This window comes from Oncorhynchus gorbuscha, unplaced genomic scaffold (genome assembly GCF_021184085.1).
Source record: "Oncorhynchus gorbuscha isolate QuinsamMale2020 ecotype Even-year unplaced genomic scaffold, OgorEven_v1.0 Un_scaffold_1361, whole genome shotgun sequence".
Classification (NCBI taxonomy): domain Eukaryota; kingdom Metazoa; phylum Chordata; class Actinopteri; order Salmoniformes; family Salmonidae; genus Oncorhynchus; species Oncorhynchus gorbuscha.
In genome coordinates this window covers 106569-129000 of record NW_025746158.1, presented here as the reverse complement: position 1 = coordinate 129000, position 22432 = coordinate 106569, and the positions used below count along the sequence as shown (strand labels likewise).

The window sequence follows — 22432 nt, the reverse complement described above, 5'->3', positions numbered from 1 at the left end:
GGGATCAGTCCCTTACAGCCTGTTTCATTGGGATCAGTCCCTTACAGCTTGTTTCATTGGGATCAGTCCCTTACAGCCTGTTTCATTGGGATCAGTCCCTTACAGCCTGTTTCATTGGGATCAGTCCCTTACAGCTTGTTTCATTGGGATCAGTCCCTTACAGACTGTTTCATTGGGATCAGTCCCTTTACAGCCTGTTTCATTGGGATCAGTCCCTTACAGCCTGTTTCATTTGGATCAGTCCCTTACAGCCTGTTTCATTGGGATCAGTCCCTTACAGCTTGTTTCATTGGGATCAGTCCCTTACAGCCTGTTTCATTGGGATCAGTCCCTTACAGCCTGTTTCATTTGGATCAGTCCCTTACAGCCTGTTTCATTGGGATCAGTCCCTTACAGCTTGTTTCATTGGGATCAGTCCCTTACAGCCTGTTTCATTGGGATCAGTCCCTTACAGCCTGTTTCATTGGGATCAGTCCCTTACAGCCTGTTTCATTGGGATCAGTCCCTTACAGCCTGTTTCATTTGGATCAGTCCCTTACAGACTGTTTCATTGGGATCAGTCCCTTTACAGCCTGTTTCATTTGGATCAGTCCCTTACAGCCTGTTTCATTGGGATCAGTCCCTTACAGCCTGTTTCATTGGGATCAGTCCCTTACAGCCTGTTTCATTGGGATCAGTCCCTTACAGCCTGTTTCATTTGGATCAGTCCCTTACAGCCTGTTTCATTTGGATCAGTCCCTTACAGCCTGTTTCATTTGGATCAGTCCCTTACAGCCTGTTTCATTTGGATCAGTCCCTTACAGCCTGTTTCATTGGGATCAGTCCCTTACAGCCTGTTTCATTGGGATCAGTCCCTTACAGCCTGTTTCATTGGGATCAGTCCCTTACAGCCTGTTTCATTGGGATCAGTCCCTTACAGCCTGTTTCATTGGGATCAGTCCCTTACAGCCTGTTTCATTTGGATCAGTCCCTTACAGCCTGTTTCATTGGGATCAGTCCCTTACAGCCTGTTTCATTGGGATCAGTCCCTTACAGCCTGTTTCATTGGGATCAGTCCCTTACAGCCTGTTTCATTGGGATCATTCCCTTTACTGCCTGTTTCATTGGGATCATTCCCTTACAGCCTGTTTCATTGGGATCAGTCCCTTACAGCCTGTTTCATTGGGATCAGTCCCTTACAGCCTGTTTCATTTGGATCAGTCCCTTACAGCCTGTTTCATTGGGATCAGTCCCTTACAGCCTGTTTCATTGGGATCAGTCCCTTACAGCCTGTTTCATTGGGATCAGTCCCTTACAGCCTGTTTCATTGGGATCAGTCCCTTACAGCCTGTTTCATTGGGATCAGTCCCTTACAGCCTGTTTCATTTGGATCAGTCCCTTACAGCCTGTTTCATTTGGATGTTTGTGTGTTGGGGCGGCAGGTAGCCTAGTGGTTAGAGCAGGTAGCCTAGTGGTTAGAGCAGGTAGCCTAGTGGTAAGAGCAGGTAGCCTAGTGGTAAGAGCAGGTAGTCTAGTGGTTAGAGCAGGTAGCCTAGTGGTTAGAGCAGGTAGCCTAGTGGTTAGAGCAGGTAGCCTAGTGGTTAGAGCAGGTAGCCTAGTGGTTAGAGCAGGTAGCCTAGTGGTTAGAGCAGGTAGCCTGGTGGTAAGAGCAGGTAGCCTAGTGGTTAGAGCAGGTAGTCTAGTGGTTAGAGATGGGTAGCCTAGTGGTAAGAGCAGGTAGCCTAGTGGTTAGAGCAGGTAGCCTAGTGGTAAGAGCAGGTAGCCTAGTGGTTAGAGCAGGTAGCCTAGTGGTAAGGGCAGGTAGCCTGGTGGTAAGAGCAGGTAGCTTGGTGGTAAGAGCAGGTAGCCTAGTGGTTAGAGCAGGTAGCCTAGTGGTTAGAGCAGGTAGCCTAGTGGTTAGAGCAGGTAGCCTAGTGGTTAGAGCAGGTAGCCTAGTGGTTAGAGCAGGTAGCCTAGTGGTAAGAGTGTTGAGCCAGTAACCGAAAGGTTGCTGGATCGAATCCCTGAGCTGACGAGGTAAAAATCTGTCCTTCTGCCCCTGAACAAGGCATTTAATCCACTGTTCCCTGGTAGGTCGTCAGTGTAAATAAGAACTTGTTCTTAACTGACTTTCCTAGTTAAATTTAAATTGGGGATTCATTTAATTTCCCCTCCGCTTAAATTCTAATTTATAATCAAAACATTGTCATTAATTTACATCCTAATATAAAAGGCATGACCCGGTAGGCCATTTTAATTTCAGAAGAGCAATATAATATGAAAATAAAGCACTTTTTAATATTCAAACAAGGATTTGTTTTCAGAGACAGACAATAAGAACATGGTTTAGGGAATGACAGGTTCACTGGGAGGTGACTAAGCATGCGTTCCAAATGGCACCCTATTCCCTATATAGTACACTACTTTAGACCAGAGCCCTATAGAACCCTATTCCCTATGTAGTGCACTACTTTAGACCAGAGCCCTATAGAATCCTATTCCCTATATAGTGCACTACTTTAGACCAGAGCCCTATAGAACCCTATTCCCTATATAGTGCACTACTTTAGACCAGAGCCCTATAGAACCCTATTCCCTATATAGTGCACTACTTTAGACCAGAGCCCTATAGAACCATATTCCCTATATAGTGCACTACTTTAGACCAGAGCCCTATAGAACCCTATTCCCTATATAGTGCACTACTTTAGACCAGAGCCCTATAGAACCCTATTCCCTATATAGTACACTACTTTAGACCAGAGCCCTATAGAACCCTATTCCCTATATAGTACACTACTTTAGACCAGGGCCCTATAGAACCCTATTCCCTATATATAGTGCACTACTTTAGACCAGAGCCCTATAGAACCCTATTCCCTATATAGTGCACTACTTTAGACCAGAGCCCTATGGCACCCTATTCCCTATATAGTGCACTACTTTAGACCAGAGCCCTATGGCACCCTATTCCCTATATAGTGCACTACTTTAGACCAGAGCCCTATAGAACCCTATTCCCTATATAGTACACTACTTTAGACCAGGGCCCTATAGAACCCTATTCCCTATATAGTGCACTACTTTAGACCAGAGCCCTATAGAACCCTATTCCCTATATATAGTGCACTACTTCAGACCAGAGCCCTATAGAACCCTATTCCCTATACATAGTGCACTACTTCAGACCAGAGCCCTATAGAACCCTATTCCCTATATAGTGCACTACTTCAGACCAGAGCCCTATAGAACCCTATTCCCTATACATAGTGCACTACTTCAGACCAGAGCCCTATAGAACCCTATTCCCTATATAGTGCACTACTTCAGACCAGAGCCCTATAGAACCCTATTCCCTATATAGTGCACTACTTCAGACCAGAGCCCTATAGAACCCTATTCCCTATATAGTGCACTACTTTAGACCAGAGCCCTATAGAACCCTATTCCCTATATATAATGAACTACTTTAGACCAGAGCCCTATAGAACCCTATTCCCTATATAGTGCACTACTTTAGACCAGAGCCCTATAGAACCCTATTCCCTATATATAATGAACTACTTTAGACCAGAGCCCTATAGAACCCTATTCCCTATATATAATGAACTACTTTAGACCAGAGCCCTATAGAACCCTATTCCCTATATAGTGCACTACTTCAGACCAGAGCCCTATAGAACCCTATTCCCTATATATAGTGCACTACTTTAGACCAGAGCCCTATAGAACCCTATTCCCTATATAGTGCACTACTTTAGACCAGGGCCCTGTAGAACCGTATTCCCTATATAGTGCACTACTTTAGACCAGGGCCCTGTAGAACCCTATTCCTTATATAGTGCACTACTTTAGACCAGAGCCCTATAGAACCCTATTCCCTACATAGTGCATTCCAGGGCCCTATAGAACCCTATTCCCTATATACTTTACACCAGAGCCCTTTATAGGGAAATAGGGTGCCATTTGGGACACACTTCAGGGGGCTTGTTTGGTGGCCAGGCAAGAAGCCTCCTCTTGAAACTGTATCACAACAAAATACAAATTTTAATCTCACACAAAATCCAGTAGATTTTAATTGACTTTAATTTAATTTAATTGATTTTAATTGACTTCTGCACTGCACTCTGGGGGTCAGCTTTTCCAATGCAATCGTAAGGGGTGTGAAAAAACACATTGTTATATCAATCAATCAATCAATCAATATTGTTATACACACCAAATGATCCTCATCCCTTTCCAACGATCTTGACATCCTTGTGAAAAAAAAAAAAATAGAATCTCTCCCATTTTTTTAATTTGTAAGTTTAAGGAGTAATTTCTCAGGGCTTTCTTGAAAAATAAATAAAATAAAATAATCTTGTCTATTTAAAGATTTTGTTATAAAGTTATAAAACATTTCATATTATCTACAATATATACATCACGTTGGGTCTTTTAATACGTTTTTAAAACGAGGCCGTGTCACAAACGGCGCCCTAATTCCTATATAGTGCACCACCATGGGCCCTTGATTTAAAAATAGTGCACTAAATAGGCAAAAGGGGGGTGCAATTTGGGATCCGGGCCTTTTTGTATTTTTGAGGATGAAAATCTACACTTCACAATTCACATTGTCTATAAACAGTTTGCAGTTTTGTACGTTGGGAGTCTTTGCCTCAAAGTCTTTGCAAATGTCAACGTCGTCAAATGTTTGAGATTTCCGTCCGCTTTCTATCTGCGTCGTCACCGTTCACCTTCAAAGGCATTTCAACCTCTAGTCTTTTCCTTTGACGTTTCCTCCATTTCTTCAGTTTCTTGCAGCTGACATAAGCAGTCAATGTGACGACGATGCAGAACAGTCCCAGACAGGTCACTGACAGAGCTATGAGTAGCGGCTGACAGGGGAACAGGTCCTCCCTGCCGGGCCTCTCTGTCAGTTTACCCACGTACCACTGCTTCTCCTCCATCTGGATCTCAGCCTCCTCCCCGGTGAGAAGACTCCGGATGTAGCTCTCGTTAGAAACCGTCTCGTTGACGAAGAGGTTGACCAGGACCGTGGAGTGGAGAGGTTCGGGTTGACCGTGGTCCGAGACTTTAACCAGTAGACTGTAGAGACCGCGGTCACTCAGTTCTCTCTTCAACGTGATGTTCCCTGTGTCCGGGTCGATATCAAACGACCCCGGCTCGCCACCCTTCCTCTTGATGATGCTGTAGGCGATAACGGCGTTCATTCCCGTGTCTTTATCCACGGCGTAAACCTCTGTGATGGAGGTCCCTGGTAGGGTGCTAGGTAACACCAGCATGTAGGACTGGTTAGACTGGGGGAACAAGACGACGGGAGGGTTGTCGTTTACGTCGAGGAGGAGGACGGTAACCACGGTGAGGCAGGAGAGAGAGGGTTCCCCTCCGTCGACTGCCTCGATCCAGAGGTAGTACGTCCCCTGTTGCTCCCGGTCCAGAGGGGTACGGGCCCTGAGAGCGCCGCGCCCCGCGTCGATCACGAAGATGTCGCTGCCATTGAGGATGGAGAGGGCCACCCAGCCGTTCTCACCTGCGTCCGCGTCAGTTACCGAGAGGACGCCGATCTCGCCAAAACCCGGGAAATTCTCCGGCACAAAGAATGTGAAGTCTTTGTTGATGAAGCGCGGGCTGTTGGGTAAAAAAAATAAAAATCAATCAAATCATATCAATCAATCAATACAATCAAATCATATCAATCAATCAATACAATCAAATCAAATCATATCAATCAATCAATACAATCAAATCATATCAATCAATCAATACAATACAATCAATCAATCAAAACAATCAATCAAAACAGCAGTTATCACAAAGTGTCTGGCCTTTCTCTTACCTGTTGTCATTGCGGTCCAGCACAGTGATGACCACTGTAGCTATAGACTCTCTCCTGGGGGTCCCTCGGTCCACCGCCCGAACCATGAACCTGCAGAGGATACAGTTTAGGATTTACAAACTTATTATTGTCTCGTCACAATATTACAACAACAATAAACAAAACATATTGCAGATATATATATAAATATTTTAAAAAACACTATGAACATCCATAGGCAGTTATAATGCATTGTGTCATCCATATATCCAGTTTCCGCTTTAAATGACGTTCAGCTTATTAAGGCTTCATAAATGCTTCATAAAGCCTACCTGACTAAGCACTATATAAATGTGTTACAAAACATCTAAAACTGTACGTCATGCTTCATAGAGGCTTCATAATTGTGACATAACATGTTGTGCTGCAGGATGACACATGATCTAAAGAGAATGTATGTGAGCCACGTTACAATTACCTTGATAAAAGCCCCCCAAAATAAGGAAATTGAAAGTGGCTTTCAACTGAAACCAAGTTACATACTGTGGGGTGTTGGACCCAGTCAGGTCTTTATATAACAAGTCATACTGTGGGGTGTTGGACCCAGTCAGGTCTTTATATAACAAGTCATACTGTGGGGTGTTGGACCCAGTCAGGTCTCTATATAACAAGTCATACTGTGGGGTGTTGGACCCAGTCAGGTCTCTATATAACAAGTCATACTGTGGGGTGTTGGACCCAGTCAGATCTTTATGTAACAAGTCATACTGTGGGGTGATGGACCCAGTCAGGTCTCTATATAACAATATAACAAGTCATACTGTGGGGTGTTGGACCCAGTCAGGTCTCTATATAACAAGTCATACTGTGGGGTGTTGGACCCAGTCAGGTCTTTATGTAACAAGTCATACTGTGGGGTGTTGGACCCAGTCAGGTCTCTATATAACAATATAACAAGTCATACTGTGGGGTGTTGGACCCAGTCAGGTCTCTATATAACAAGTCATACTGTGGGGTGTTGGACCCAGTCAGGTCTTTATGTAACAAGTCATACTGTGGGGTGTTGGACCCAGTCAGGTCTCTATATAACAAGTCATACTGTGGGGTGTTGGACCCAGTCAGGTCTTTATGTAACAAGTCATACTGTGGGGTGTTGGACCCAGTCAGGTCTCTATATAACAAGTCATACTGTGGGGTGTTGGACCCAGTCAGGTCTTTATGTAACAAGTCATACTGTGGGGTGTTGGACCCAGTCAGGTCTCTATATAACAAGTCATACTGTGGGGTGTTGGACCCAGTCAGGTCTCTATATAACAAGTCATACTGTGGGGTGTTGGACCCAGTCAGGTCTTTATGTAACAAGTCATACTGTGGGGTGCTGGACCCAGTCAGGTCTCTATATAACAATATAACAAGTCATACTGTGGGGTGTTGGACCCAGTCAGGTCTCTATATAACAATATAACAAGTCATACTGTGGGGTGTTGGACCCAGTCAGGTCTCTATATAACAATATAACAAGTCATACTGTGGGGTGTTGGACCCAGTCAGGTCTCTATATAACAAGTCATACTGTGGGGTGTTGGACCCAGTCAGGTCTTTATGTAACAAGTCATACTGTGGGGTGTTGGACCCAGTCAGGTCTCTATATAACAAGTCATACTGTGGGGTGTTGGACCCAGTCAGGTCTTTATGTAACAAGTCATACTGTGGGGTGCTGGACCCAGTCAGGTCTCTATATAACAATATAACAAGTCATACTGTGGGGTGTTGGACCCAGTCAGGTCTCTATATAACAATATAACAAGTCATACTGTGGGGTGTTGGACCCAGTCAGGTCTCTATATAACAATATAACAAGTCATACTGTGGGGTGTTGGACCCAGTCAGGTCTTTATGTAACAAGTCATACTGTGGGGTGTTGAACCCAGTCAGGTCTAACCCCCCCCACCCGAGCCCGACAGGTCAGTTAAGTTGACTCTAAAATCAAGACATGGTGGAATTTGCTATACTTTACAGTACTTTACAGTACTACACTTGACAGTACTTTACAGTAGTACACTTTATAGTACTTCACAGTACTACACTTTACAGTACTTTACAGTACTACACTTTACAGTACTTGACAGTACCACACTTTACAGTACTTTACAGTACTTTACAGTACTTTACAGTACAACACTTTACCGTACTTTACAGTACTACACTTTACAGTACTTTACAGTACTACACTTTACAGTACTTTACAGTACTATATCAATCATGCTCCCTGACCTTTGAATTCCTAACTTTTGCACTTCATGGACTTAACGGATTGTTGATATTACATTGATGAATTGTGGCGATGCTATTCTAGCTGCTTGTACTAACTTGTGAATATAAAGCTGTATATGTTAAATGAATGTAGGTGAATGTTTGTTGTATGAGGTGAGGCTGAGTTATATCTGTAATAATCATCAACCTTCAGAGATACCGTAAATACACACCGCCAGCCTTCAGAGATACCATGCTGTCCCATAAATACATACCACCAGCCTTCAGAGATACCATGCTGTACTGTAAATACATACCACCAGCCTTCAGAGATACCATGCTGTACTGTAAACACATACCACCAGCCTTCAGAGATACCATGCTGTCCCGTAAATACATACCACCATCCATCAGAGATACCATGCTGTACTATAAATACATACCACCAGCCTTCAGAGATACCATGCTGTACTGTAAACACATACCACCAGCCTTCAGAGATACCATGCTGTACTGTAAACACACACCACCAGCCTTCAGAGATACCATAAATACATACCACCAGCCTTCAGAGATACCATGCTGTCTCGTAAACACATACCACCAGCCTTCAGAGATACCATAAATACATACCACCAGCCTTCAGAGATACCATGCTGTCCTGTAAGTACATACCACCAGCCTTCAGAGATACCATAAATACATACCACCAGCCTTCAGAGATACCATGCTGTCCTGTAAGTACATACCACCAGCCTTCAGAGATACCATAAATACATACCACCAGCCTTCAGAGATACCATGCTGTCTCGTAAACACATACCACCAGCCTTCAGAGATACCATAAATACATACCACCATCCTTCAGAGATACCATGCTGTCCTGTAAACACATACCACCAGCCTTCAGAGATACCATGCTGTTCTATAAATACATACCACCAGCCTTCAGAGATACCATGCTGTCCCGTAAATACATTCCACCAGCCTTCAGAGATACCATGCTGTCCTGTAAACACATACCACCAGCCTTCAGAGATACCATGCTGTACTGTAAACACATACCACCAGCCTTCAGAGATACCATGCTGTTCTATAAACACATACCACCAGCCTTCAGAGATACCATAAACACATACCACCAGCCTTCAGAGATACCATAAATACATACCACCAGCCTTCAGAGATACCATAAATACACACCACCAGCCTTCAGAGATACCATAAATACATACCACCATCCTTCAGAGATACCATGCTGTCCTGTAAACACATACCACCAGCCTTCAGAGATACCATGCTGTACTGTAAACACATACCACCAGACTTCAGAGATACCATGCTGTCCCGTAAATACATACCACCAGCCTTCAGAGATACCATAAATACATACCACCAGCCTTCAGAGATACCATGCTGTCCTGTAAGTACATACCACCAGCCTTCAGAGATACCATAAATACATACCACCAGCCTTCAGAGATACCATGCTGTCTCGTAAACACATACCACCAGCCTTCAGAGATACCATAAATACATACCACCATCCTTCAGAGATACCATGCTGTCCTGTAAACACATACCACCAGCCTTCAGAGATACCATGCTGTTCTATAAATACATACCACCAGCCTTCAGAGATACCATGCTGTCCCGTAAACACATACCACCAGCCTTCAGAGATACCATGCTGTCCTGTAAACACATACCACCAGCCTTCAGAGATACCATAAATACACACCACCAGCCTTCAGAGATACCATAAATACATACCACCATCCTTCAGAGATACCATGCTGTCCTGTAAACACATACCACCAGCCTTCAGAGATACCATGCTGTACTGTAAACACATACCACCAGCCTTCAGAGATACCATGCTGTCCTGTAAGTACATACCACCAGCCTTCAGAGATACCATGCTGTACTGTAAACACATACCACCAGCCTTCAGAGATACCATGCTGTTCTATAAACACATACCACCAGCCTTCAGAGATACCATAAATACATACCACCAGCCTTCAGAGATACCATAAATACACACCACCAGCCTTCAGAGATACCATAAATACATACCACCATCCTTCAGAGATACCATGCTGTCCTGTAAACACATACCACCAGCCTTCAGAGATACCATGCTGTACTGTAAACACATACCACCAGACTTCAGAGATACCATGCTGTCCCGTAAATACATACCACCAGCCTTCAGAGATACCATGCTGTCCTGTAAACACATACCACCAGCCTTCAGAGATACCATGCTGTTCTATAAATACATACCACCAGCCTTCAGAGATACCATGCTGTACTGTAAACACATACCACCAGCCTTCAGAGATACCATGCTGTACTGTAAACACATACCACCAGCCTTCAGAGATACCATGCTGTACTGTAAACACATACCACCAGCCTTCAGAGATACCATGCTGTCCCGTAAATACATACCACCAGCCTTCAGAGATACCATGCTGTCCTGTAAACACATACCACCAGCCTTCAGAGATACCATAAATACACACCACCAGCCTTCAGAGATACCATGCTGTTCTATAAATACATACGACCAGCCTTCATAGATACCATGCTGTTCTATAAATACATACCACCAGCCTTCAGAGATGCCATGCTGTACTGTAAACACATACCACCAGCCTTCAGAGATACCATGCTGTACTGTAAACACATACCACCAGCCTTCAGAGATACCATGCTGTACTGTAAACACATACCACCAGCCTTCAGAGATACCATGCTGTCCCGTAAATACATACCACCAGCCTTCAGAGATACCATGCTGTCCTGTAAACACATACCACCAGCCTTCAGTGATACCATGCTGTCCCGTAAATACATACCACCAGCCTTCAGAGATACCATGCTGTCCCGTAAATACATACCACCAGCCTTCAGAGATACCATGCTGTCCTGTAAACACATACCACCAGCCTTCAGAGATACCATGCTGTTCTATAAATACATACCACCAGCCTTCAGAGATACCATGCTGTACTGTAAACACATACCACCAGCCTTCAGAGATACCATGCTGTACTGTAAACACATACCACCAGCCTTCAGAGATACCATGCTGTACTGTAAACACATACCACCAGCCTTCAGAGATACCATGCTGTCCCGTAAATACATACCACCAGCCTTCAGAGATACCATGCTGTCCTGTAAACACATACCACCAGCCTTCAGAGATACCATAAATACACACCACCAGCCTTCAGAGATACCATGCTGTTCTATAAATACATACGACCAGCCTTCATAGATACCATGCTGTTCTATAAATACATACCACCAGCCTTCAGAGATACCATGCTGTACTGTAAACACATACCACCAGCCTTCAGAGATACCATAAACACATACCACCAGCCTTCAGAGATACCATAAATACATACCACCAGCCTTCAGAGATACCATAAATACACACCACCAGCCTTCAGAGATACCATAAATACATACCACCATCCGTCAGAGATACCATGCTGTCCTGTAAACACATACCACCAGCCTTCAGAGATACCATGCTGTACTGTAAACACATACCACCAGACTTCAGAGATACCATGCTGTCCCGTAAATACATACCACCAGCCTTCAGAGATACCATGCTGTCCTGTAAACACATACCACCAGCCTTCAGAGATACCATGCTGTTCTATAAATACATACCACCAGCCTTCAGAGATACCATGCTGTACTGTAAACACATACCACCAGCCTTCAGAGATACCATGCTGTACTGTAAACACATACCACCAGCCTTCAGAGATACCATGCTGTACTGTAAACACATACCACCAGCCTTCAGAGATACCATGCTGTACTGTAAACACATACCACCAGCCTTCAGAGATACCATGCTGTACTGTAAACACATACCACCAGCCTTCAGAGATACCATAAATACACACCACCAGCCTTCAGAGATACCATGCTGTTCTATAAATACATACGACCAGCCTTCATAGATACCATGCTGTTCTATAAATACATACCACCAGCCTTCAGAGATACCATGCTGTACTGTAAACACATACCACCAGCCTTCAGATATACCATGCTGTACTGTAAACACATACCACCAGCCTTCAGAGATACCATGCTGTACTGTAAACACATACCACCAGCCTTCAGAGATACCATGCTGTCCCGTAAATACATACCACCAGCCTTCAGAGATACCATGCTGTCCTGTAAACACATACCACCAGCCTTCAGTGATACCATGCTGTCCCGTAAATACATACCACCAGCCTTCAGAGATACCATGCTGTACTGTAAATACATACCGCCAGCCTTCAGAGATACCATGCTGTACTGTAAACACATACCACCAGCCTTCAGAGATACCATGCTGTCCTGTAAACACATACCACCAGCCTTCAGTGATACCATGCTGTCCCGTAAATACATACCACCAGCCTTCAGAGATACCATGCTGTACTGTAAATACATACCGCCAGCCTTCAGAGATACCATGCTGTACTGTAAACACATACCACCAGCCTTCAGAGATACCATGCTGTCCCGTAAATACATACCACCAGCCTTCAGAGATACCATAAATACATACCACCAGCCTTCAGAGATACCATGCTGTCCTGTAAACACATACCACCAACCTTCAGAGATACCATGCTGTCCTGTAAATACATACCACCAGCCTTCAGAGATACCATGCTGTCCCGTAAATACATACCACCAGCCTTCAGAGATACCATGCTGTACTGTAAACACATACCACCAGCCTTCAGAGATACCATAAATACATACCACCATCCTTCAGAGATACCATGCTGTCCTGTAAACACATACCACCAGCCTTCAGAGATACCATAAATACATACCACCAGCCTTCAGAGATACCATGCTGTTCTATAAATACATACCACCAGCCTTCAGCGATACCATGCTGTACTGTAAATACATACCACCAGCCTTCAGAGATACCATAAATACATACCACCAACCTTCAGAGATACCATAAATACATACCACCAGCCTTCAGAGATACCATGCTGTACTGTAAACACATACCACCAGCCTTGGTTTTAGTATGGTATGTGTTTATTGTATATTTTAAAAGATGTGGAAAAAACAGAAAAACACGGGGAAATCTGAAACCTGGAAAAACAAAACCGAGAAAACGGAGTATGGGGGGAAACCTCCCCCAGGGAACCCCCCCCCCCTCTGGAATTCAGCCAAAAAATAAATATGGATTTTAAACGGGCCCTTCCTGTCATGTTTTGTCTTATATCATCTTGTCATTTTGCTTTTCCTTCTGTTCGTTTCCCCCTGCTGGTCTTATTAGGTTCGTTCCCTTTTTCTATCCCTCTCTCTCCCCCTCCCTCTCTCTCCTCTCTCTATCGTTCCGTTCCTGCTCCCAGCTGTTCCTATTCCCCTAATCATCATTTAGTCTTCCCACACCTGTTCCCGATCCTTTCCCTGATTAGAGTCCCTATTTATTCCTTTGTGTTCCGTTCCTGTCCCGTCGGTTCCTTGTTTTGTATTCACCATGCTGTGATTGTGTTTCGCCCTGTCCTGTCGTGTTTTTTGCCTTCATCAGATGCTGCGTGTGAGCAGGTGGCTCTATCAACTACGGCCTGCGCCTACCCGAAGCGACCTGCAGTCTGTGGCCGCTTCTCTAGTTATTCCCCTCTACAGACTAGAGGATTTTTGTTATTCCCTGTTTGGATTTAAATAAACTCTGTTTCTGTTAAGTCGCTTTTGGGTCCTCTTTCACCTGCATGACAGAAGGAACCGACCAAGGAATGGACCCAGCGACTTCAGACGCTCGTTACACTGCCGTCGAGATCCAAGGAGCCATGCTCGGCAGACACGAGCAGGAATTGTCTGCTGCTCGCCATGCCGTGGAGAACCTGGCCGCTCAGGTTTCCGACCTCTCTGGACAGTTCCAGAGTCTACGTCTCGTGCCACCTGTTACTTCCTGGCCTGCCGAGCCTCCAGAACCTAGGGTTAATAACCCACCTTGCTACTCCGGGCAGCCCACTGAGTGCCGCTCCTTTCTCACGCAGTGTGAGATTGTGTTCTCTCTCCAACCCAACACATACTCTAGAGAGAGAGCTCGGGTTGCTTACGTCATTTCACTCCTTACTGGCCGGGCTCGAGAATGGGGCACAGCTATCTGGGAGGCAAGGGCTGATTGCTCTAACAAGTTCCAGAACTTTAAAGAGGAGATGATTCGGGTTTTTGACCGTTCAGTTTTTGGTAGGGAGGCTTCTAGGGCCCTGGCTTCATTATGCCAAGGTGAACGGTCCATAACGGATTATTCTATTGAGTTTCGCACTCTTGCTGCCTCTAGTGAGTGGAACGAGCCGGCGCTGCTCGCTCGTTTTCTGGAGGGACTCCACGCAGTGGTTAAGGATGAGATTCTCTCCCGGGAGGTTCCTTCAGATGTGGACTCTTTGATTGCTCTCGCCATCCGCATAGAACGACGGGTAGATCTTCGTCACCGGGCTCGTGGAAGAGAGCTCGCATCAACGGTGTTTCCCTGCTCCGCATCACAACCATCTCCCTCCTCTGGCTTTGAGACTGAGCCCATGCAGCTGGGAGGGATTCGCATCTCGACTAAGGAGAGGGAACGGAGGATCACCAACCGCCTGTGCCTCTATTGCGGAGTTGCTGGACATTTTGTTAATTCATGTCCAGTAAGAGGCCAGAGCCCATCAGTAAGCGGAGGGCTACTGGTGAGCGCTACTACTCAGGTCTCTTCATCTAGATCTTGTACTACTATGTCGGTCCATCTACGCTGGACCGGTTCGGTGCTACATGCAGTGCCTTGATTGACTCTGGGGCTGAGGGTTGTTTCATGGACGAAGCATGGGTTCGGAAACATAACATTCCTTTCAGACCGTTAGACAAGCCTACGCCCATGTTTGCCTTAGATGGTAGTCATCTTCCCAGTATCAAATTTGAGACACTACCTTTAACCCTCACAGTATCTGGTAACCACAGTGAGACTATTTCTTTTTTGATTTTCCGTTCACCGTTTACACCTGTTGTTTTGGGTCATCCCTGGCTAGTATGTCATAATCCTTCTATTAATTGGTCTAGTAATTCTATCCTATCCTGGAACGTTTCTTGTCATGTGAAGTGTTTAATGTCTGCCATCCCTCCCGTTTCTTCTGTCCCTACTTCTCAGGAGGAACCTGGCGATTTGACAGGAGTGCCGGAGGAATATCATGATCTGCGCACGGTCTTCAGTCGGTCCCGAGCCAACTCCCTTCCTCCTCACCGGTCGTATGATTGTAGTATTGATCTCCTTCCGGGGACCACTCCTCCTCGAGGTAGACTATACTCTCTGTCGGCTCCCGAACGTAAGGCTCTCGAGGATTATTTGTCTGTGTCTCTTGACGCCGGTACCATAGTGCCTTCTTCTTCTCCGGCCGGGGCGGGGTTCTTTTTGTTAAGAAGAAGGACGGTACTCTGCGCCCCTGCGTGGATTATCGAGGGCTGAATGACATAACGGTTAAGAATCGTTATCCGCTTCCCCTTATGTCATCAGCCTTCGAGATTCTGCAGGGAGCCAGGTGCTTTACTAAGTTGGACCTTCGTAACGCTTACCATCTCGTGCGCATCAGAGAGGGGGACGAGTGGAAAACGGCGTTTAACACTCCGTTAGGGCATTTTGAGTACCGGGTTCTGCCGTTCGGTCTCGCCAATGCGCCAGCTGTTTTTCAGGCATTAGTTAATGATGTTCTGAGAGACATGCTGAACATTTTTGTTTTTGTCTATCTTGACGATATCCTGATTTTTTCTCCGTCACTCGAGATTCATGTTCAGCACGTTCGACGTGTTCTACAGCGCCTTTTAGAGAATTGTCTCTACGTAAAGGCTGAGAAGTGCTCTTTTCATGTCTCCTCCGTTACTTTTCTCGGTTCCGTTATTTCCGCTGAAGGCATTCAGATGGATTCCGCTAAGGTCCAAGCTGTCAGTGATTGGCCCGTTCCAAGGTCACGTGTCGAGTTGCAGCGCTTTTAGGTTTCGCTAATTTCTATCGGCGTTTCATTCGTAATTTCGGTCAAGTTGCTGCCCCTCTCACAGCTCTTACTTCTGTCAAGACGTGTTTTAAGTGGTCCGGTTCCGCCCAGGGAGCTTTTGATCTTCTAAAAGAACGTTTTACGTCCGCTCCTATCCTCGTTACTCCTGACGTCACTAGACAATTCATTGTCGAGGTTGACGCTTCAGAGGTAGGCGTGGGAGCCATTCTATCCCAGCGCTTCCAGTCTGACGATAAGGTTCATCCTTGCGCTTATTTTTCTCATCGCCTGTCGCCATCTGAGCGCAACTATGATGTGGGTAACCGTGAACTGCTCGCCATCCGCTTAGCCCTAGGCGAATGGCGACAGTGGTTGGAGGGGGCGACCGTTCCTTTTGTCGTTTGGACAGACCATAAGAACCTTGAGTACATCCGTTCTGCCAAACGACTTAATGCCCGTCAAGCTCGTTGGGCGTTGTTTTTCGCTCGTTTCGAGTTTGTGATTTCTTACCGTCCGGGTAGCAAGAACACCAAGCCTGATGCCTTATCCCGTCTGTTTAGTTCTTCTGTGGCTTCTACTGATCTCGAGGGGATTCTTCCTTATGGGCGTGTTGTCGGGTTGACAGTCTGGGGAATTGAAAGACAGGTTAAGCAAGCACTCACGCACACTGCGTCGCCGCGCGCTTGTCCTAGTAACCTCCTTTTCGTTCCTGTTTCCACTCGTCTGGCTGTTCTTCAGTGGGCTCACTCTGCCAAGTTAGCTGGTCATCCCGGTGTTCGAGGCACTCTTGCGTCTATTCGCCAGCGCTTTTGGTGGCCGACTCAGGAGCGTGACACGCGCCGTTTCGTGGCTGCGTGTTCAGACTGCGCGCAGAAGAAGTCTGGTAATTTTTTTCTGCTTCTGCTCCTGGTCTTGCTGGGTCTCAGTCTGTTCCCTGCCATCGCATCTCTCCTGTTCTTGTCCCTGCCCTTGCTGTGTCTCAGTCTGTCCCTAGTTCTCATTTTTTTTTTAGAGTAGTACCTAGTTTCCCTTTTTATCGTTTTTCGTTACGGTCCTGAGGAGAGGAGTTGGGTTCTTTCTCGGGACGTGCTGGACCGTTTGATCTATGATTTCCTCCGTTGCCGCCAGTGTTCCTCCTCGAGAGCGCCAGGAGGCGCTCGGTGAGTGGGGGGTACTGTCATGTTTTGTCTTATATCATCTTGTCATTTTGCTTTTCCTTCTGTTCGTTTCCCCCTGCTGGTCTTATTAGGTTCGTTCCCTTTTTTTCTATCCCTCTCTCTCCCCCTCCCTCTCTCTCCTCTCTCTATCGTTCGTTCCTGCTCCCAGCTGTTCCTATTCCCCTAATCATCATTTAGTCTTCCCACACCTGTTCCCGATCCTTTCCCTGATTAGAGTCCCTATTTATTCCTTTGTGTTCCGTTCCTGTCCCGTCGGTTCCTTGTTTTGTATTCACCATGCTGTGATTGTGTTTCGCCCTGTCCTGTCGTGTTTTTTGCCTTCATCAGATGCTGCGTGTGAGCAGGTGGCTCTATCAACTACGGCCTGCGCCTACCCGAAGCGACCTGCAGTCTGTGGCCGCTTCTCTAGTTATTCCCCTCTACAGACTAGAGGATTTTTGTTATTCCCTGTTTGGATTTAAATAAACTCTGTTTCTGTTAAGTCGCTTTTGGGTCCTCTTTCACCTGCATGACACTTCCAATGTTTTTGGTGAAGGACTGCACTTTAGAGTGTGTGATTCTGCAGCATTATGGGGACAGTTGAGATCAGGTCCACTATTGGCTGTGCGCCCAAAAGGGAAAGAGGTCTGGGCCTGTCCTACAAAGGGTTTAGAGTAATATAACACACGGCATTTATCCAAAGCCATTTGCAGTCACGCCTGAATACATTTTTACATACGGGTGGGAGTCTAACCCACCACGCTGGTGTTGCAATTCTCTACCAAGATGCATGATGGGTTATCAATGCTTTGTGATGCCTCAATTTAACATGATTTATAAAGCCTTATATTTAGCATTGCTTATGCCACCCTTGATAAAGAACAGGTTTATGTCCTCTTTGACATAGATATATTTAATTCCACCAACTTTGTTGTTTTGTTTCACTTTTTTAATACACTTTGTGATTATTTTGTGTAATGAAAAAGCTAAACAAGTAAATTATTATTATTACTATAAACACATACAGTGCCTTGCGAAAGTATTCGGCCCCCTTGAACTTTGCGACCTTTTGCCACATTTCAGGCTTCAAACATAAAGATATAAAACTGTATTTTTTTGTGAAGAATCAACAACAAGTGGGACACAATCATGAAGTGGAACGACATTTATTGGATATTTCAAACTTTTGTAACGAATCAAAAACTGAAAAATTGGGCGTGCAAAATTATTCAGCCCCTTTACTTTCAGTGAAGCAAACTCTCTCCAGAAGTTCAGTGAGGATCTATGAATGATCCAATGTTGACCTAAATGACTAATGATGATAAATACAATCCACCTGTGTGTAATCAAGTCTCTGTATAAATGCACCTGCACTGTGATAGTCTCAGAGGTTCGTTAAAAGCGCAGAGAGCATCATGAAGAACAAGGAACACACCAGACAGGTCCGAGATACTGTTGTGAAGAAGTTTAAAGCCGGATTTGGATACAAAAAGATTTTATATCCGTTTTATATCTTTATGTTTGAAGCCTGAAATGTGGCAAAAGGTCGCAAAGTTCAAGGGGGCCGAATACTTTCGCAAGGCACTGTATATGCATTCTAATCCATACAATATCAGTCATAATACGTTACGTTACATCATCAATATGCGACAGACCTGTAGGTCTGCTTCTCTTCTCGGTCCAGAGATGTGGACACGGTCAGCACGCCGGTCAGCCTCTCCAGGAGGAAAATGGAGGGAGCGTCTGACCCCAGCGTGTAGATGACCTCTCCTCTGGCCTCGCTGTCCTGGTCTGTGGCCTGGAGCTGGGTCAGGAAGCTGTTGGGAGGGTTGTTCTCCTCCACAGAGACCTGACAATCAAATAAGTGTTAACAAGGGATCAAATAAGTACATTTTAAAATCAATAAATAAATAATACCTAAATACGAAAATAATTTGTAAATACTATAATAATAAGTAAATACTATAATAAATAAGTACATTTTAAAATCAATAAATAAATAATACCTAAATACGAAAATAATTGTGTAAATACTGTAATAATAAGTAAATACTATAATAAATAAGTACATTTTAAAATCAATAAATAAATAATACCTAAATACGAAAATAATTGTGTAAATACTGTAATAATAAGTAAATACTATAATAAATAAGTACATTTTAAAATAAATAAATAAATAATACCTAAATACGAAAATAATTGTGTAAATACTGTAATAATAAGTAAATACTATAATAAATAAGTACATTTTAAAATCAATAAATAAATAATACCTAAATACGAAAATAATTGTGTAAATACTGTAATAATAAGTAAATACTATAATAAATATGTACATTTTAAAATACATTTGTAAATACTATAATAAATAAGTAAATACTAAAATAAATGTGTAAATACTAAAATAATTTTGTAAATACTGTAATAATAAGTAAATACTATAATAAATAAGTGTATTTTAAAATACATTTGTAAATACTAAAATAATTAAGTAAATACTAAAATAAATGTGTAAATACTGAAATAAATAGGTAAATACTAAAATAAATAAGTAAATCCTAAAATACATTTTTGATTTTATTAGTCAACAACAATTATTTTTCAACAACAACAAAAAATACTCTATATTTTGTATTATTGTACTGAAATGGCTTAAGAAAATCAATGTACTATCAATAACATGCTCAATGTTCATGTCCAAACCCTAACCGTAACCATAACAACCGTTTAAACATTCCTGTGTTCATAAATACATTCACTCACCTCATACAGAGACTGTTTGAAGACCGGCGCGTTGTCGTTCTCATCCAGAACTAGGATCTTAACGAAGGTCTTAATGGCGAGACCTCTGGGGTTCCTGAGCACTACGGTCAGCTCGTAGTCCTGCCTCTGCTCGTGGTCCAGCAGCTCCGTCGTCTCTAACAGATACTCGTTCTTCAACCGTTTGTAAGGTGTCAGTCGGAACGGGCCGAATCCTTCAAGTAGACATTCCGTCCCTTGTCCTCTCTGGTCCGTGTTCGACACGGTGAAAAACGCGATTGGGGAAAACGGAGGTTCGGACTCCTTCATCGTGACCACGCCGTCTTTCTCCGCCGCGATGTAGCGCGGCGTAATGACAGGCGGACCGGAAGCTACCCGGATCACGTGCACCGTCACCGTGGCGACGGCAGGGACGCAACCAGGCCCGTTGGCGAGGACGGTGAGTTTGTAGAACGTCCCGGTTGCGGTGTTGATCTGACCGGCCAGTTTGATCACCCCGGTAATCCGGTCCAGATGGAACAGGGCTCTAGCCTCCCGGGGAACGCGGTCGCTGTACGCATAGCTGATCACGGCGTTGGCGCCCTGGTCGGGGTCGAAGGCGTGTAACCTGGACAGGTGCTTTCCTTTAGTCGTATTCCCGTAGAGCGTCACGTTGACCTGTGACTCTGTGAACTGAGGACAGTTATCGTTGACATCAGTGATTATAATCCTCAACGTGGCGGTGCCAAGGAGAGGTGGTAGCCCACCGTCCTCTGCTATAATATCCGTTACGTATTCCTCCTGTCGTTCCCGGTCCAGCTCGTCGGTCACGATGAGGAAGGGTGTCAGCTCACCCCCCTCGTTCTCCTCTACGTCCAGAGTGAACACCCCAAAGTCGTTGACCAGCCAGTAAGTCTGAACCCCGTGAAACCCCAGATCGGGGTCGGTCGCTGACTGCTCCACCGCGAACCTCGCGTTGACCTGGGTGTTCTCCGGGACGGAAACCCGAATCTCGCCCGTCGGGAAGCGCGGACGATTATCGTTGACGTCCTCGACCAAGATTTTGACCTTAACCAGCTGGAAATACTGCTGGGGTAGAACAAACACATCCAGGGAGAGGACGCAGCCCTGGTCGTACTCGAGGAGTCGGGGCAGAGCGTCTCCCTGTCGATCTCATTCCCAGACGTAAACAGCTGTCCCGTAGTGCTGTTCAGAGTGACATACTGATCACTGGGCTTCTTCTGGGGCAGATTGAATAAAACATGGGGATCGAGGGATAAATCCAAGTGTAAGTCAGAGCCCATGGATCCGATCAGTGTCCCCGACGGTAATCCTTCTTTTATCTTATAGACCAGCTCTTTGGCTTGGCTGAAATTAGCAAAACAGCAGAGGGGGCTGGTGTAAAGGAGGAGTATACACAAACCCTGAAATACAGACACAGTACAGAAACATGGGGGGTTTAACAAATAGACTTCCAGACATGAGAGAATCAGTCTCAGGGGGGGGGGGACAACAAACATGTTGACCGATACAGTTATATTATGGAGTCAATAGCCGAGGATGTAAAGAAAATCACTGATTACATTAGACTTTCTAAACAGGCACATATATGCTTTTACATTTTTTTAAATACACATTTTTTTTACTCTTTAACTCTTTAATTAAATAATAACAAGTAGAACGTAGTCTAGGCTTTGAACCACAGACATTAAGATATATTGAAAACAACATACACGTTACTACTCATCAATTACATGACACACGTTGAAGTTGCAAGTTGATTGAAGCGCAAGCCAAACTCTCATTTGACATTGAACTATGAGGTTTAAAAAAATAAAAAAATCTTCCTCTCTTCATTTTTAAAAAAATAGAAAGACTCCTTTTACAAGACTACAATGAGAAAAACACTTACCCACAGTACTCCTCTCGAGCTAAGTCCCGGTCCTGTTTTGTTGTACATGTTTATTCCACCTGGCTCGACGTGGTTTGACCTACAGACCGGAGCGGAGAGCCCGGAGCTAAACGCATCAGAGGTTTTTGTCGTGTGCCGAGTTGATCAGCGTCGCAGTAGCACATAGCCTCTGCAGAGTTCGTTGCTGTCTTGTCGCCTTCTGAACTGAACAGAGTCATTCATCCCAACACTGAGTTAGGAACACGCCCACAATATGCAAATAACCCCCCTGACGGCAACCAATGAGATTAGACAGCCGCTGGGATGGGAAGGGAGAGGTGGTTCAAGGATCTTGCCCTGTTTTTTTTGCAGAGAGAGGGTGTGTGTGTGTGTGTGTGTGTGTGTGTGTGTGTGTGTGTGTGTGTGTGTGTGTGTGTGTGTGTGTGTGTGTGTGTGTGTGTGTGTGTGTGTGTGTGTGTGTGTGTGTGTGTGTGTGTGTGTTCAAAACAGAGAGAAGAAAGTACCCTTAGTAAGTAATAGTTGTGGTGTTTGGAGCCTGTTA

The 22432-nt window shown here is 44.7% G+C and overlaps 1 protein-coding gene across 1 annotated transcript; it reads right to left on the bottom strand.

The window, feature by feature from the left end:
• Positions 1–4047: 4047 nt before the first annotated feature.
• LOC124022365 (protocadherin-20-like) lies at positions 4048–22099 on the bottom strand. The gene is given in 6 exon segments (XM_046337292.1): positions 4048–5610; positions 5819–5908; positions 18893–19086; positions 20004–21109; positions 21112–21403; positions 21892–22099. Coding segments are annotated over 6 exon segments (2676 nt in total). The 5' UTR covers positions 21940–22099; the 3' UTR covers positions 4048–4664.
• Positions 22100–22432: the final 333 nt, after the last annotated feature.